The sequence below is a fragment of the Carassius gibelio genome, chromosome B21, assembly GCF_023724105.1.
Source record: "Carassius gibelio isolate Cgi1373 ecotype wild population from Czech Republic chromosome B21, carGib1.2-hapl.c, whole genome shotgun sequence".
Classification (NCBI taxonomy): Eukaryota; Metazoa; Chordata; class Actinopteri; order Cypriniformes; family Cyprinidae; genus Carassius; species Carassius gibelio.
Window position 1 is genome coordinate 25,993,902 of NC_068416.1, and position 17,892 is coordinate 26,011,793.

The 17,892-nt window shown below is 35.1% G+C and overlaps 1 protein-coding gene across 2 annotated transcripts in view; it reads left to right on the forward strand.

Annotated features, from left to right (window-relative positions):
• Positions 1–17,892, forward strand: part of dym (dymeclin) — a 67,943-nt gene that overhangs the window by 31,377 nt on the left and 18,674 nt on the right. For both annotated transcript variants that reach the window (XM_052588652.1, XM_052588651.1), the window contains exons 14-16: positions 4,065–4,170; positions 12,708–12,890; positions 14,885–14,998. In XM_052588652.1, the coding sequence (XP_052444612.1) occupies positions 4,065–4,170; positions 12,708–12,890; positions 14,885–14,998 (403 nt within the window). The remainder of the gene's footprint in view (positions 1–4,064; positions 4,171–12,707; positions 12,891–14,884; positions 14,999–17,892) is intronic.

A 17,892-nucleotide genomic window follows, 5' to 3' on the forward strand; every position in this document is an offset into this window, starting at 1 on the left:
GTGTGAAATGTCCTTGGCATGTTGATCATTGAATTGGCTGATGTTGTGGAGTAAACCTGAAGTCTGTTCAGTCTGTGTGTGTCTTTAGCTTTTTCCATAGCTGCTCAATATAACAGAACTACTAAGATTCTGTCCAAAACCCGGTCAGTCACACACACACATGATCTGATAGACCTGCAAATCTGTCAACAGCATGATCATCTCAAACCACACACACTTGCATATATTAGCCGCAGCACTGTGTGTGTGTGTGTGTGTGTGTGTGTGTGTTAAAAGCCCAGGTGCACTGAAAGACCCCGTTCGAAGAGACAGACTGGGTATTTTTAGCTTTGAGTGGCTTTAAGAGTCAACAAAGTGCAGCCTCGTCCCATTAGCACAGCGAGAACACCACCTGCTCCAGACAGACAGACCGAAAGAGACGGGGAAATCGACAGACACCAAATGAAGCACTTCAACTGGCTGTGAACAGACAGACCGTAACAGACACACAGATTTAGCTAGACAGAAAGTACCAGACAGTGTGTGTGTGTGTGTGTGTGTGTGTATCAGACAGATCAAAACCCAGAGCAGACGGACAGATAGTTCTGTGTGTGTGCCAGCGGGCATTTAATGTGCTCTGACTCTCTCAGTAGGTCACAGTGACATGGCATTTGGTACAAACACTCTGTGAGCGCCGCTGTCTGCCGCACACATCTCAACCCCGAAATAAAAACAGATCAATCTAGAATCTCAGGGATGCTTGACGTGGACTCTCTGGGCTGTGCTTGTGGGCTGCTTGTTTGCTTCAGAGGAAACGGTTGATAATAAGAGCAGAGCGGGATGAAAATATTTATGTTCCGATTTGTTTTCCTGTTTGCGTGGTGTTTGCTAAGTCAAGCAGCGCTGTTAGCGTTGAGTATACTTTAAACTGTAGTGTTTGCGCATGAATGATTCCTCAAATCCTGTGTGTTTCTGAGGATGTGTGGTGTTGTGCTTTACCAAGTGATCAGATGCACAATTTTCAGGATAAAAAAGGTGAAAAGAGCTCAGAGAAAAAAAACCTAGAATGCCCTATCGGAAGTGTGTGTGTGAATAGAAATAAAGTAAAATACAAAAATCTCTGTATTTTAGATTTTTATTTAGTTTGTTGTATAAATAAACTTAAAAATAATAATATTAGAAAAAAAACCACTTATTATACTAGTATAAATATAAATTGACGTTTAAAAAATTATATATATAAAAAAAAAACACACTTAATCAAATTACTAAAGCTTTACTAAACTTTCCTAAATTACAGTTTATAAAATCCAGTTGTTTATATACAATTGTGGCATTTATTTATATTTTTAATTACCTTCAGTATTCATTTATATTTTACTTTTGGTCATTTCACTTTAACTTAATGTTGCCAATCCTACATTTCTCAACAATTTGTGTTCGAGTGATTTAATTTTAAGTTTTTATCCAATATTTAGATGTTATTTAATTTAAGCTTTATTTCAGTTAAAGAAAACATTTATGCATGTATGCATGTATTTATTTATTTTGTCATATTAATTTTATTTATATTTAGTAATACATATGTATCATATATATACCTGTGTGTGTGTGTTATATGACAGCTTCATACGGTTAGAGCTCAAAGCATGTGCCGTCCTTTAGTGATTGATGAGGTCATCAGTATGAGACACATAAATCCTTCCCATCATCCCTGCTGCTCTCCATCACACCACACGTGCAGCACTTCCATTGTCTTCCACTCACACACACACATGTGCACACACACACTCATTCGGGCAGAAGAGAAGGATTTGAAGGTCACCGTTGTGAGGGAACTCATTACCCATGATTCATGTTTAACTCTGCCTTTAACATACAAGGCCTCTGATTGGCTCATCTCAGCCTGGCTATTATCACACACACTTACCAGGTCAGGAAGGTGTTAATGTGGGTATATGTATGCATGTGAGTATGATTTGTGCCTTTTAATATGATGACCTAGTAAGCTGCCTATCTTGACACAGTCAATGGGAAAGTGGTGCTTGTAATTCCTTAAATACTGGAAAATACGTGAACTGTCTTGGTTTTAATGCAGTAGAAAACTTTTTTAATGAAGTACACTCATTCGGGACTTCTTTAGTAGGATTTTACCAGAAAAGATTTTTGGAATTTTTATCGTGTTCATATTTTTTATTTTTTATTATTATTGCTATATTTTTGTTTGCTTGGTTTTTATTTTGTGTTTATGTAACTCTTGTATTGTATTAACTCCGTTTTGTAGATAGCCTTACATGCAGAAATAAAAATGAATTACTACTACTACTATAGTCTTTTTATTATTTATTATAGTATTTGTTATTATTTTAAAATAGCTTTTGTTTTTAAATGTTCAGCTTTTCTTTTTTTTCTCTTTTTTTTCTGTAATTTTATTGTGCTTTTTGTATTTTTTTTTATTTGGGTTTAAAAAATTCTACAGCTTTTATTTTGAATAATTTTAGTACTTGAACTCAAAATTATTTATTTCATTTAGTTGCCAAGCCAACATTCATAATTGTTTTTTGTTGTTGTTGTTGTTGTTGTTATTGTTGTGTTTTGATTTTTTTACTTTAATTTTTTTTTTTTTTTTCGTTTGCTTTTAAAAAAAAAAAGTAAGCTAATATATATTTAAAAAGAGTAGTTTGTTTTATTTAACTATAAAAACAGTGGTTAATCTCAGGCTGTATTAGAATTAGGTAACTTAGTGACTGAGACTTTTGATTAAATGAAATCATATAAACAGTTTGTGTTGTAGGAAACTTTTAGCCTGCTTTCTGTTGTTTATTTGAACTCTCAGACCCAGGCAGAAGTGCTTCTGTAATTCATGTTGTCCTAGTCTTTTTTTCTAAAATGTGACCCATTTTTCTGTCAAGTTGAATATGAAAAACTTCCTAGAGAAACTCAAGTCCGGAGGTTTTTCAGATCCAGCCCTCATGCCCAGACCTGAGAGGAAACTCTGACCCAAATTACACCCTGTACCGACCTAAGCTTCATTAAAAGAGCTCTGAAACCAGAGCAGAGTTACAGAAGCTTGTGAATGGCCTGAGTGACTGTTATAGCCATCATGGATCCTGTGACACCTGTTATGTAAGTGACATATCAATAGGATTTCGGTACAGTAAAGAGTCAGATCTTTGTTTGTGGTGTTTTATTCTTTTTTTTTTAGATTTTTTGTTTTAATGCCTTCTGCAAGACATTGCATTATTTCATACTTTTCATCTTCAGCAAGATCTTTCTTCCTCAACATGTTTCATGAGAACGGTGACTTGTTTAATAATGTGGAACAACCTCTTTAAGTAGGGTTTCCATTTACCTCAGAAGACTTGGCAAACTATTGACCAAACCAGTCTGAGACTGATATCACTTACCTGAAATGATGTGAAAAACTACACAAACAAAAATCTGACTCTTTACTGTACCGAAATCCTATTTATGTGTCACTTGCATAATAATTTGGAACACGGTATAAAAAATGTAATTAAAAAAAAATGTATATATATAGACATATATTTCCATTATTAACTGGAAATATATAAAAACTAAAACTGAAATAAAATTGAAGATAGCAAGATTTTACTTATATATACTTATACTTATATACTATATATATATATATATATATATTAGTTTTTAATTGCACAAAAAAATAGTATTTCATTTTTAAAACTTCTATGGTTTTGTCTGTCATCTTTCTCATATCTCAACACAATGCATTGTGGGATTGCCTTCTGGAAGGATGCATGTCATTCTGCGTTAGAATTTTTGCCAAAACAAGATATCTTAACATATTTCATATCGACTGCGATGCCTTTGAATGCAGTTTCTCCTCTGTGACTCTTGCTCTCGTTGCCAGATGTGTGGATTACGATCTTATATGTGTGAAAATCTGTGAGGAACAATAAACTCAGCAGTGCTGCGACAGCGTCGTTCATCACTGTGACACGCTGTTTTGATTTCTTGCTGATCCTGTGACAGACGACGCGAAAAGATTTCAAGAAAGGCTTTGTGGTTCTAACTCTCTCTCTCTCTCTGTCTTTCTCTCTCAGTTTGTTTGCTCTGCTGTCAAAGAAGCACAATAAAGTTCTGGAGCAGGCGACCCAGTCCTTGCGTGGGCCCCTGGGAGCAGACGACACCACCGTTCTGCCCGACTATGTGAGTCAATCCTTAAATCACTGAGAGTCAATTCACTGATTCACAAAGTCTTCACTTAGTTTGTTTTCAGAATGTTTTGTTTTTAAAGTCCTAAATAGTGTAACAAGAATCTTAATTTCAATTTGGAGATTTGAAGTTGCGATACAACTTTATATGGTGAATAAATGTCAAATTTCTATCATTTATTGAAAAGAAAATGAAACCACCATTGCACATCCTACGGGCTCATTGTTTCACAAACAGTTTGCGATCAAAAAAAAGAAATTACTTATGATTCACTGTTGATAAATTATGATAATGTTTACTTTACAGTGTTAGTATTGAAATATTGAAATTTTAGATGGTTGTAAGAGTGCATAGTTTATTAATAAATTAATGATTTTTCAAAATAAGAGCATTTTGCCTTGTTAATAATTAAAAGTCCCTCATTATGCATTTCCTGGTTATTAATGATACATCATTATTATTGAGACTTGTCACAGCACATATTATTGCTCTCTTGTTGGTTTGGTTGTTTCATTTATCCTCATTTGTAAGTCGCTTTGGATAAAAGCATCTGCTAAATGAATAAATGTAAATGCAAATTATTATTGAATGAATGAATGAATTAGTATAGTGGTTTACTATGTACTACTGTACACTTAAAGCACCTAATACTTGTGCCATTCAGAAGTTATTGAGTAAAAGTAGTAGTAAATAAGTAGAATTATTTTAAATGAGTAGGATTGAACATGATTAATTAAAAAAATAGATATAAAAATGAAAATATTTGTGTGTGTGTCTATATTCTTTTATTAAAATTGGGAGCCCCGTCGATACATACATGCCTGGCCTCGGCTTGTGATTGGATCATCAGATGTTAATATCAGCTATAAACAGCTACATCTGCATAAAGACATGCCCAAATGTGTGTGTGTCTCCAGACAGTCCTTCTAGACATAAAGACACACTGTAGACATAAAGGGAGGGCGGGGCTTAGAGGAAAGGGGGAGGGGCTGTTTGTGCAGGTCATTTAGGTCAGTGGGTTTGACCCTAGAGGGCAGCAGCCAACCTGCTCTGATGCTCCCTAGAGAGGGGGTGGGGTGTGTGGGACAATAGGGATGTAAAGGACGTGTGTGTGTGTGTGTGTGTGTTTGCACCACAAACAGCCTGAGGCCGGAGCCTTGCAGATGTCTGCTGTGTGTCTGGATGGGTCAGACTTCTGTCTGCTGTCCTGATTAAGCCCCGCACCCCTGCTTTGTGTCTCTCTCTCCTTCCTTTCACATCTACTCCTCTTCGTCTGTCCATCTGTCTCTCTCTCAGTCTGAATATCTTCACTCCCTCTTCCAGCAGTTTCCACCGCACTTCCACTCAGTGATGACACTGCATGAGCTACCCACAGAAAACAAACAGGGCACTGCGGTCCTCGTTTACAGGCTTTATTCTTTGTGTTTGGGAGCATATTTCAACACACAGAGTCATTTGATTTAGCATCTGTATGCCATCTTGAATCGTTCAGAAGTTCTTAAATTACAATTCATTGTAGTAAAATATTAGACATTTTAATAAATACATGAGTATGATTAAAAAAAAAATTTTTTTATTGTTATAATTTTTAGTTTTCTTTCATATAATAATAATAATAATAATAATAATAATAATAATAATAATAATAATAATGCATCTAGACCTCTAATGAAGTTTTAAAAGTTATTTAAAGAATACAATTCATACTAATCAATTAAAATAATTTGTTTATTGTTAATATGACATCGCAAGCTCTGAATCATTTGTAAGTTAGAGTTAAATTAGTAGTTATTTAAATGATAAATAATGATAAACTATAGTTATCATGATAAGTTAATAATAGTAATAACAGCAACAACAATAATAGAAGTTAAAGTAATTTATGAAATATTTAAAAATATAAAAATGTTATTTATATTATTTAAATTATATATAATTGTGTGTGTGTGTGTGAAAAGAATATATAGATAGATAGATATATTTATTATTATTATTATTAATTTTATTATTGCTATTCATGTATTTTTAATATGCCGTCAGCTCTGATGGTGTTCATAAGTTATTTGAGTGAGATTAGTATTTATTTAAATGGTTAGTAATCTATCTATCTATCTATATTTTATTTTTTATTTTATTTTATATTTTATGTTTTATTTTTTTATTTATATTTTACAGACAAAATAAAGTGATTAAATAGCTGTGCATTCATTGTTCCATTAAATGCACATGGCACTGGGTGTTTTCAAGTGTCATTATTGCACTTATGGAAGCAATTTGATTGTGTGCTGTGTGTTTTTTTGAGTTGTTGTTGTTGTTGTTGTGTAAAGCAGACTCTGTGAGGACATTATCCCAGCAGCAGCTTTAAGAGGCCTGTGCATTGCCAGTTTTCCCAGACCCTGATTGAGCTCCAGCTCTGGGGGGGCTCCGTTTCTCAGACTTTTATGGGAAGGATGTCCTAAACTGACGTTATCAAGCACCAGTTTAGACTACATTTGATTTTGTAAGCCTTTCCACTGTCATATCTTATAAGAGAGACGACATTGGCGCACACACTGTTTTCGTCTGCTGTCACTGTTATCATCATGGGGTTTCCTTCATTCTATGGGAACAGATGAAGATGTGTGTCTGTACATACAGAGCTTTTATAGCATCTGATGACACGGATATCGCCAGCTCTGGATCAGCTGCTTTCAGAAACATAAACCAGTCGATATGCACACATCAGCTCTAGATTCATTCACTATAACCGCGTTTCCACCGCAGGAACTTTACCCAGGAACTAGGGACTTTTCGCAGCATTGTGATTTCAACCACCATTTATTCAGATCATTTTCAAAATATTACTCTTATCGCGGGGGGGAAATAGTTCCTGGGAAGAAAAGTTCCTGGTACAATTGTTCTGGGTATTTATCTGTATCCGAGTCGCTCAGTATTTGCAGCATGTGGTAAATCGAAGCGAGTTATAAGCTGTGATTTGTAATGAACACACAAACCCACGTGACATCATTTCTGTGCACCACATATTTAATGATGTGTGTTAGATGTGTTTGCACATTTTTAATGGCTCTCAGTGTTAATTAGGATTGCAGCACATATGTGGCGTCTCGTCACGTTCCTCTGGGTCTCAGTGATGTGCTGGGATCTTTCACACTTCTCTACCAGTGTTATTATAGTAGCATTAAGATAATATTATTATTACACAGTTTTTATTAATCTTCTGAATTAGTAAATAAAATTTAGAATTTTTATTATATTTTAACCTAAGTGAAAATGTGAAACTGTGCCCTGACAATTAGACTAAATAAAGTTTTATTTCAAATTAAAATTATTATTTTTTTTAAATTATTTTAGTTTCAGTTTTAGACACTTTGTAGGTTTCACTTGTATATCTGTATCGTTGTTTTAGTTATTATGAGCTTTATCATTGAGACACTATTATTGTTTTTTATTAGTTATTTTATTCAAATTAATATGAATTAATTTGTATTTTTATGTTCTATATTTGTATACTTTTTATATTTTGAATTATTATTATTATTTTTTATATTCATTTTAATTAAATGTGATAATTTTATTGAACATGTGAAACGTTGCAATGGCTACTAGCTGAAGTTTTAATTAATTTCATTTCATTTAAATATATTTTGATATTAGTTTAAATATATGATATATAATATGTTTAATAGTTTTAGTTTTGCTTTTTGATCTGTACAAAGAGAGTCAGTCTGCTGGCGCGTGATTATGGGATGTCTCCGTATCTTAATACAGGTCAGAAACCGTCTTTCTGCTCCTCTCTCCCTCTCCATCTGTCTCCTCATGATTGTCGTTTGAAGGCTCTTGAGTGTTTACAGACGGGCGACGCTGAGAACGGCAGTATGTAATGCAGCTGATCATAATGCATCACCCGGGTTAATGTAAATCAGACGAGTCGTGTTCAGATCTCAGCCAAGCACCAAAAGATTCACTTTGTTTCTGCAGAGCGTCTGATTCACCTTGAAGACTGTGATTTACCTGAGTGTTGCCATGCCAACCGTTCTTGTTTCTGTCGGCTGCGTGACCTTTGCCCCCTGACCTCTGTTTGAGAGTGTAAGGGCTTGTAACCATGGAGATGTGAGTTTGCCTCTTTCTGGCTCAGACAGTACTGACATCACAGTCATTAGCTGATCATTAGACCACACACACACACACACACACACACACACACACACGCGCGCTCATGCATGTTTGCACACAGACATCTCTCTCACTGGATGACTAATCACTGTCTGGAACTGGATGCATGTGCACTTCCTGTTCCTTTCTGTCTGTTTCTCGATGCACACACACCTGATTTCTATTTCCAAACCATCGTTCCCTTCACTGCTCTTTCAGCATCATTGAGAAACCATTATATTTGAGTGTTTTTATTTAGATTTTTGTTTTATTTATCATTTTCATTTTGATTTAAATAAAATGTTTTACTGATGATGTGTGTTTTTGTCATTTCATAAGGTTTGGTTTCTTTTTTTTTAATGCCTATATAGTTTTTTTTTTTTTTTTTTTTTTTTTAGTTGAATGGAATGGAAATGAGAAATGTTGCCTTGGCAGTCAGCTAAAATAAAAGAAGTTACATTTTTTAAATATTTAGTTTTATTTTATTTTATTTAACCTTCTATTTTATTTCAACAAAACTTTTGATGGTTTTAGTTTTTTAACGCTATTATCCCAGTTTCTCTGACTCTGTATTGTCTTGATTCAATTATTCATTACCATTCGAAACTTTGAGTTCAATAAGATTATTAGTGCCTCTTCTGCTCACAAAGGCTGCATTGAATTGATCAAAAATACAGATACAATTTTGAAATATTATAACAATTTAGAATAAATGTTTTCTCTATGAATATATAGTAAAATGAAATTTATTCCAGTGATCAAAGCTGTATTTTCAGCATCATTACTCCTGTCTTCAGTGTCACATGATCTTCAGAAATCATTCTGATATACAGGTTTGCAGCTCAAGAAACCTTTATTATTATTATTATTATTATTATTATTATTATTATTATTAATGTTGGTAACAGTTGTGCTGCCCAATATTTTGTGGAAACTGTGATTGAGTAATGAATAGAAAGTTCTAAAGAACAGCTTTCATTCGTGTCTGTGGAGATGATTAGAAAAGCCTTAAATGAGTTTCTGCAGCGCTTCGAGTCTGAAGAAGGTGTGAGTGTGTGTGTGTGTGTGTGTGTGTTTTTATGCGTAAGATTTGTTAAAAATCCGTCTGCCTTTCCACACAGTCAGGTTGTTCACACATTAACATCTGACCTGAATTCCCCTCTCTTTCTGTGTGTGTGTGTGTGTGTGTGTGTGTGTGTGTGTGATCTCATTAGTCTGTACTGTAGAGCAGATCCTCTCATCCCTAATTCACTCCTACGTTCTTCTCGTCTAATTATCACTCCCTGTTTCTGTCTAGACACCTCCAGCGTCTTTCTAAGTTGTGGTTTGATCTGGTTCCCCAGTGCTTTTTTCACTGGCTTTGCTTCACGGCCTAAATTTTACACTAAATGTCACGAAGCGACGTCGTTTACCCGATTGAACAGACCTGCGACCTGTTCGTGGTGAAACTAGATGAGTATTTCCAGGTCTGGTCTGATCCTGTCTTCAGAAGTATCTACTAAGTTCGGTTATTAACGGTGGCGACGGTCTCCCACCCCGTTAATATTCCCGACTGCTGCGTCCGCGGATCTTTTCTGACCTGTAGGGGGTCGTCATGGGAAGCGGGGCAGGAATTTTCTCCGTGTGTTGGTAGGAGAAGGTGTGAGGAACGTGACCCAGAGCGGGGGCTTTCATCCGGACTGCAAACTCAACATTCAGACCATTGAAATAAATCTGAATGAGATTATAATGTGAATTGTCTTCCGTTCTTTCCATTTTTGTATTTTAATGAATGTATTTTGTTTGGTGCAACTCATCCCTAGTTTTAAGGCCAGAAGTATTTCGAGCCCTCTGCACTTGATACAGGGTTTTCAGGAAACTGTCATTATTTTTCCAATATCTCAGCTTTAATACCAAAAACATTGTTGTCTTCTTTTTCTGTTTTTTTTCTTTTAATTTTTAATTTTAATTATTTCTTGCTTTCTTTCTGTCTGTCTGTCTTTTTTCTTTCTTGACATTTATCTAGTTTAATTTACTTTTTTTATTTTATTTTCATCTATTTTTCTTTTCTTTACTTTTTCCTTTACCATTTCTTTTCTTTTTTTCCTTTTCTTTTTCATTTGTTTTGGTTTAATTTTTTTTCCTTTTCTTTGTCTTTTCCTATTTCTATTTTAATATTTCTTTTCTTTTCTTCTATTTTGTGTAATTTTAATTTAATTCTTTTTCCTTTCTTTAATTTTTTCTTTTCCTTTTATATTATCTTTTTTTATTCCTTTCTTTTTCTTTTTTAACATTTTTCCTTTCTGCTTTTTCTTTTCTTTTTCTTTCTTTCTTTCTTTCTTTCTTTCTTTCTTTCTTTCTTTAAAGTTAAAGTGAAAGTGACGTGAAATATGGTGACCCATACTCAGAATTCGTGCTTTTCATTTAATCCATTCAAAGTACACACACACTGATGCAGGTTTTTCAGGAAACCCGTTTGAAAACAGTCATTATTTTTGCAGTTCTGCTTGCTGCCACTAGAGGCGCCAAGAAAACACACTTCAGCATTAATGCAGCAACACTGGGGTCAAGGTTTGCATGGAGAGCTGATATAAGAGTGTGTTTTCCTTGTCTTGCATCATGCGTTGGGGTCAGATTTTGCCTTTAATCGTGACCTGACATCAAGAATGGCATTTGTTCTGTCTCTAGTGTTCAGGTATTAACAGATGGTAGCGTATGGGGACACTGAACGCAGTTTACTTGTGTGTGTTTGTGTGTGTGAGTCTCCAGAGGAATTCGTCTGCGTGAGTCTCAGACAGAGCACTAACCGCAGTAATCATGGAGCAGGTTTACAAGACCACAGTCTTGCCAAATCCTGGTGTCTTTCCAGTAAAGCGGTTGTTCTGCTGGCGTTTGCCCGTCACTGGTGCTGCTGTGAGACTGATTCAGTCTGAGGGGTTTTACACATGTACTGTATGTCTCTGACTCTCGAGGGAAAGTCTTCAACCTGTGGTGTCTTTTCCTGCTTCCAGTGAAAACACAATGTCAAATCTGATCTGGATGTTTGTCAGATCTCTTTTCCACCAGTGTTAACCGGGTGCTGGTCCAGAGTTTGTTCGACTGGCGAGCCTCCTAAGAACCGGTGTGTCTTTCCACGGATTAGAGAGCCACCACAGAGCCAGGTCTTGAATACGTCTCATCTTTCCCAGCAGTGCCAGACACAACAGGCTTATTCTGTGTGCGTCAAAAGTTTTTCTTTGTCTTGTTGGTCAACTCTTTTATTTTACAGATGGTCTTTTATTTTCATTTCTTGTTTTAAATGTGATTAGCCTTTGCAGTGTTTTTTAACGACACTGTGGTTGTTTATCAGTCGTTGGAGCTAAATCTATAAAGTTCTGTGTTTTGGTACATTCCTGGCCTCTTTTTCGAGCTTTCCTGATCGGTCATCTCCTAAAATCAGTTCAGTTCACATCCACTTAAAGAGCGTTTGATGTGGTGTTTCTCTCTGTGTGTGTGTGTGTGTGTGTGTGTGTGTGGAAACCCGTTTGCACATTCTGTTCCATTGACTAGCTTGTGTCCAGAGAGATTTGTGGCTCAGAAACTGACATCAGTGTTGAGGATGAGAAACGGATGAACAACATGAAGAGGAGGCTGATGGCTGCAGGCAGAGAGTCTGTAGAGAAGGAAATGAGAAGGTCAGAGGTCACATACTGAAGGCTCTTCAGAGACGTCTCACATGCTACAGTACATGGACGTCTTTCTGTCTCAAAAGAATCAAAAAGCATGCTGCAGAGAAGAATCTTTTCCTAACACTTAATGTATGTAAAATAAGTTGTAAGTAACAGCTGACAGTGCTATGATAATACCAGTTTATGCTAAAATGTTTGCATTGAACAAGCTGCTGATGTAAAGACGGGTGTTCAGGTCACACAGTGACTCCAGACTGTCTGTAAAAGCTGATAATATCACACACACTATGCATCCATACAGCCCTGCCATCAAACTTGCTTCAATATGATGCTTGAAATCTATATGTTGTGGCTACAGAGAGATGAAGAGGCAGAAACACAGAGATGATGCAGTGTGTGTGTGTGTGTGTGTGTGTGTGTGTGACCTAGAAAATGTGTTTCAGCCCAGACTGCAGCAGATCATACGGGAATGATAACCCATTTAACACACACACACACACACACACAGTGTGCTGTACTCGGCCTTAATAAACAGCATGTTTGGCATCACAGGTGTATTTGTGGTTTATGTTCAGCAGCATTTATTAATGTTTTTGAAAGACGGCTCTTCTGCTCCCCAATGCTGCATTTATTGGATCAAAAATTAATATTGTGAAATATCATTACGGTTTAAAATAGCAGTTTTCTATGTGAATATAAGCTAAGCTGTGGTTTTCTGTGTTTTTCCCTCAGGCTCAGGATCTGAACGTCATCGAGGAGGTGATCAGGATGATGCTGGAGATCATAAACTCCTGTCTGAGTAACTCGCTCCATCACAACCCAAACCTGCTGTACGCGCTGCTCTACAAGCGCGAGCTCTTCGAGCAGTTCAGATCACATCCGTCCTTCCAGGACATCATGCAGAACCTGGACACGGTGAGACGAAGGGGCTCTGTCCTGCTCTCTTCACAACACAAACACAGCGGCCTTCTAACTGAAACTGAACCCTGCTAGGAACAGATTAGAAATATTCTCCATCGGCAGCAACTCAAACACACTAATAATGAAATATATATATATACTGTACAGAGCAAAAGTTTGGAGACAACTTCTCATTCAAAGAGTTTTCTTTATTTTCATGACTATGAGAATTGTAGAGTCACACTGAAGGCATCAAGGGCTATTTGACCAAGAAGGAGAGTGATGGGGTGCTGCGCCAGATGACCTGGCCTCCACAGTCACCGGACCTGAACCCAATCGAGATGGTTTAGGGGTGAGCTGGACCGCAGACAGAAGGCAAAAGGGCCAACAAGTGCTAAGCATCTCTCGGGGAACTCCTTCAAGACTGTTGAAGACCATTTCAGGTGACTACCTCTTGAAGCTCATCAAGAGAATGCCAAGAGTGTGCAAAGCAGTAATCAAAGCAAAAGGTGGCTACTTTGAAGAACCAAGAATATTACATATTTTCGGTTGTTTCACACTTTTTTGTTATGTATATAATTCCACATGTGTTAATTCATAGTTTTGATGCCTTCAGTGTGAATCTACAATTTTCATAGTCATGGAAATAAAGAAAACTCTTTGAATGAGAAGGTGTGTCCAAACTTTTGGTCTGTACTGTATGTGTAAAGCGTACAAACTCACAATTGATTCTAGTTAACACTAAACACTGATGAGACCTTTATAAAAGTATGAAATATATTATGTAATATATTTGTACATTCATATAATATATAAAATATAATATTTAAACTCTACAGTATATTTGTTTTAATCTTATTAAGTAAAATGTATCTTGTTTAAAATTATACATGTAAATACATTTTGTTACCATGGTAAAAATAATAAATAATTTTATAAATAAATAATCAGCAAAATAAATATTTCTAAACCGACGTGTTTTGCAATATTGCAATATTTAATTTAAAAAAGAAAACACTTCACACAATAGAAATAGATTAATATAAGGAGTTATTTTTGTCTTCTATATTTATTTATGATATGAACATGACAATTATAAATAAAATTATTCTTTGATAAAACATTTTTGTAAAAATAAAAATATGAAATCAATATTTTAAGCAGAAATCTAAATTCTTTAATCTAGAAATTCATTCAAAATATCTGTAACTGATAGTTTAAAATAAAAACAATATTTTCACATAATACGTTTATCTATAAAAATGTATTTATGAATGATTAAAAAAAAATCAATATAATGTATTCTACTAAATATTATGTATAAACACAAAAAGTATTTTAATGAGCACAAAACACATGGTACACAGATATTGAGTGAAATAGTTGATTTTTAAGGAGATGGAAGTGTTTTGTATTCTTACTTTTTAGCTATGAATAAAACATTGACATTTTCAAAAACCTACTCTGGTACTACCATCTGTTACCATCACTTGTTCTGCCACAGTACTGTGCTAATGATGCCTAAATGTGCTGTCTAGGTAGGCAGCTCACTGGACTGGAGGAACAGAGCTTGCATTTTTCTTCTATCTGTGTAATTCAAAACAAAGCTCTCCGTGCAAACGTTCATATGCTGTAGATGCAGAGATTTGCACTGGACCTGCTGCGGTTATATTGTGCTGTAGTTGCCCAGGGGGTTTCTGGGTAATCTACAGAAGTCAGGAAGTAAATTCCCTGTTTAAACGCACACACTGGTGCATTGATGCCGCATGACTCACTGCAGCCTTAAACACACACCACAGAATAAAACACACCCATAGATCGCTTTAAATATCTGTACTAGAATGACACTCAGATGTCATTTTTTTTATGCATTCATCACTTTTGAGCTTGAAGGTCAAGTCACCTACATTGCATTGTGGGATTTATATCTCATGCACTGTGCAGACATCATTATTTCAGTGTTTACAGCAGTGTGTGTGTGTGTGTGTGTGTGTGTGTGTGTGGGGCAGGTGATAGGATTCTTCAGCCAGCGACTGGAGCAGGCAGGAAGTGACCTGTCCGTGGAGAGAGTTCAAGAGGTCATCCAGAAAGGTGCGACGGCCCTCCCTAAAGAGCGCCTGAAGGTAAGAACACAGATAGCTGTGATAATACGTGTTTAATACATTCACAAACTTCACAGAAACACTGTAAGCCAACAAACAGCGTCTATCTGGCATCATCGTGCCGCTTTCCACCTCTCCACCCGTCTGACCTCTCCACTCTGATATTTGTTCCATTTCAAAACAAAATATCTGGCTGCATCTAAATATGGAACCGTGACATTTCACTTCCTCCTAGAGACAGGAAAACAGATTCTTTTAAGACACGCTGGATTAATAATCCACCAGCCGACTGTATCACACAACTGCCATCTGTGCACACGTACATCAGGTGTTACCATGGGAAAAATGATTAAGAATGATTTTATAAATAATCAACAAGATACATATTTTCTGAACAACCTTGTGATGTGCAATATTCCATTGAAATAAAACACACCGTAGAAGTAGAGAAATTAATTAAGCTAGTGAAAAAAAGTTAATTTGCATTTTTAGTTCTTCAAAAAAACTTTTTTAGAAAAATAATAAATATATATAGTACAGACCAAAAGTTTGGAAACATTACTATTTTTAATGTTTCTGAAAGAAGATTCTTCTGCTCATCAAGCCTGCTTTTATTTGATCAAAAATACAGAAAAAACTGTAATATTGTGATATATTATTACAACTTAAAATGATAGTTTTCTATTTGAATATACTTAAAAAAAAAAAAAAAACATTTATTACTGTGATGCAAAGCTGTATTTTCAGCATCATTACTCCAGCCTTCAGTGTCATATGTGACATCCAGTCGATCACATGATCATTTAGAAATCATTCTAATATTCTGATTTATTATGAGTGTTGGAAACAGTTCTGCTGTCTAATATATTTGATCAATAAAGGGTTAAAAACAACTGCATTTATCAAAATATTATTCTAATAATATATATTCTTTACTATCACTTTTTATCAATTTAACACATCCTTGCTGAATAAAAGTATTGATTTTATTTAAAAAAAAAAAAAAAAATACTGACCCCAAATTACTGACCAGTAGTGTATATTGTTATTTTAAAAACATAGCTTCTTCTCTTTTTTTTTTACTTTTTATTCATCAAAGTATCCTAAAAAAGTATCACATGTTCTGAAAAAATATTAAGCAGCAGAACTGTTTCCAACTTTGATAATGAATCATCATATTAGAATGATTTCTAAAGGATCATGTGATAATGATCCTAAAAATTCAGCTTTGCATCACAGAAATAAATGATTATTTAAAGTATAATAAATGTAAAAACAATTATTTTAAGTTGTAATAATCTTTCACAATATTACTGTTTTTTCTGTATTTTTGATCAAATAAATGCAGACTTGATGAGTATAAGAAACGTCTTTCAAAAACATTAAAATGGTAATGTTTCCAAACTTTTGGTCTGTACTGTATGTGTGTGTGTGTGTGTGTGTGTGTGTGTGTGTTTATATATATTTAGAAAACAGATTTAAATATCAGAATACACAATATTAGAATATAGATATTTTTTTTATATTGCAAAACAAATTTACATGTGTATACTTTATCTATATATGGATTGTTGATTGATTGATTTCAATTAAAATATTTTTTAGGAAAAACTAATATATATACACACTGCTGTTCAAAAGTTTGGGATCATAGGACTTGTAATGTTTTTTTAAAGAAGTCTCTTCTTCTCATCAAGTCTGCATTTATTGTTATAAAAAAACAGTAATATTGTGAAATGTTATTATAATATGAAATAATGTTTTCTATTTTAATATCCATTAAAATATAGTTTCTTCCTGTGATGCAAAGCTGAATTTCCATCATCATTACTCCAGTATAAAGTGTCACATGATCCTTCAGAAATCATTCTGAGATGTTGATTTGTTGTTAGAATTATCAATATTGGCAACAATTGAATTCTTTGATGAATAAAAGATAAAAAGAACAGAATTTATTTGAAATATAAATCTTTTCTAACAATATAAATCACTTCTTAACAATTTAACACGTCCTTGCTGAATTTTTTTTTCTTTCAAAAAAAGAAAGAATGAAGATTTACTGACCCTGAACTTTTGAACAGTAGTGTATATTATTAGAAAATATTTATATTTAAATAAATGCTCTTATTAACCTTTTATTCATCAAAGACTCCTGAAATATATATATATATATATATATATAGTGTAGAAGTTCATGTTTACACACACACACACACACACAAACATACATACTTATAACTATACAGTGCATAGGTATATGTATGTGTGTGTGTAAATATGTACTTATTTCCAGTAAAGTTAGAGTTGATGTTTTGGGTTCTTTTTTGATGTTTGGCAATGTTTGCCATATGTTGTAGCGTGCGTGTCGGTGAATGAAGCAGTGCTTGATCTGATGGGCTGCAGGAAAGCGTGTGTCTGAACACGCAAGCGATCATGTTTGAGAGCAGGTCAGGCCTCATCTTCATTATCACAAACGACTCCTCCAGGGCCCTTCATTACGCTTTATAACACACACGCTAATGACATCTGCAGAAGAACAGGAAATCACACAGATCTGTTTCTGATATACGGCCTGAAAGACTGGAATAAATCTCAGCCGTGCATCTCGTTACCGTCCCGTTCTTACCCACAATCCCCTCTGTTCGCCCTAAATCAGTGGAAAAGTGGCCGGTACGTGCCGTTGGTCTGCTGTTTAATTGCGTGTTCTTTCACATGTTCAGTGTTTCGGATCTCACAGACGGCATCCATCATATTAATGAGCAGATGAATGGGGACGAGGGCCGATAGAGATGGCTCATGGATAGGCTGATGGATATTGTCTGATCATGTCGGCGTGAACGGCATTATGAGGAGTCTTTGTAGGGCTGAGCAATATGGCGGTTCTGTGTTATACAGTGGTACACAACTTACTTGGT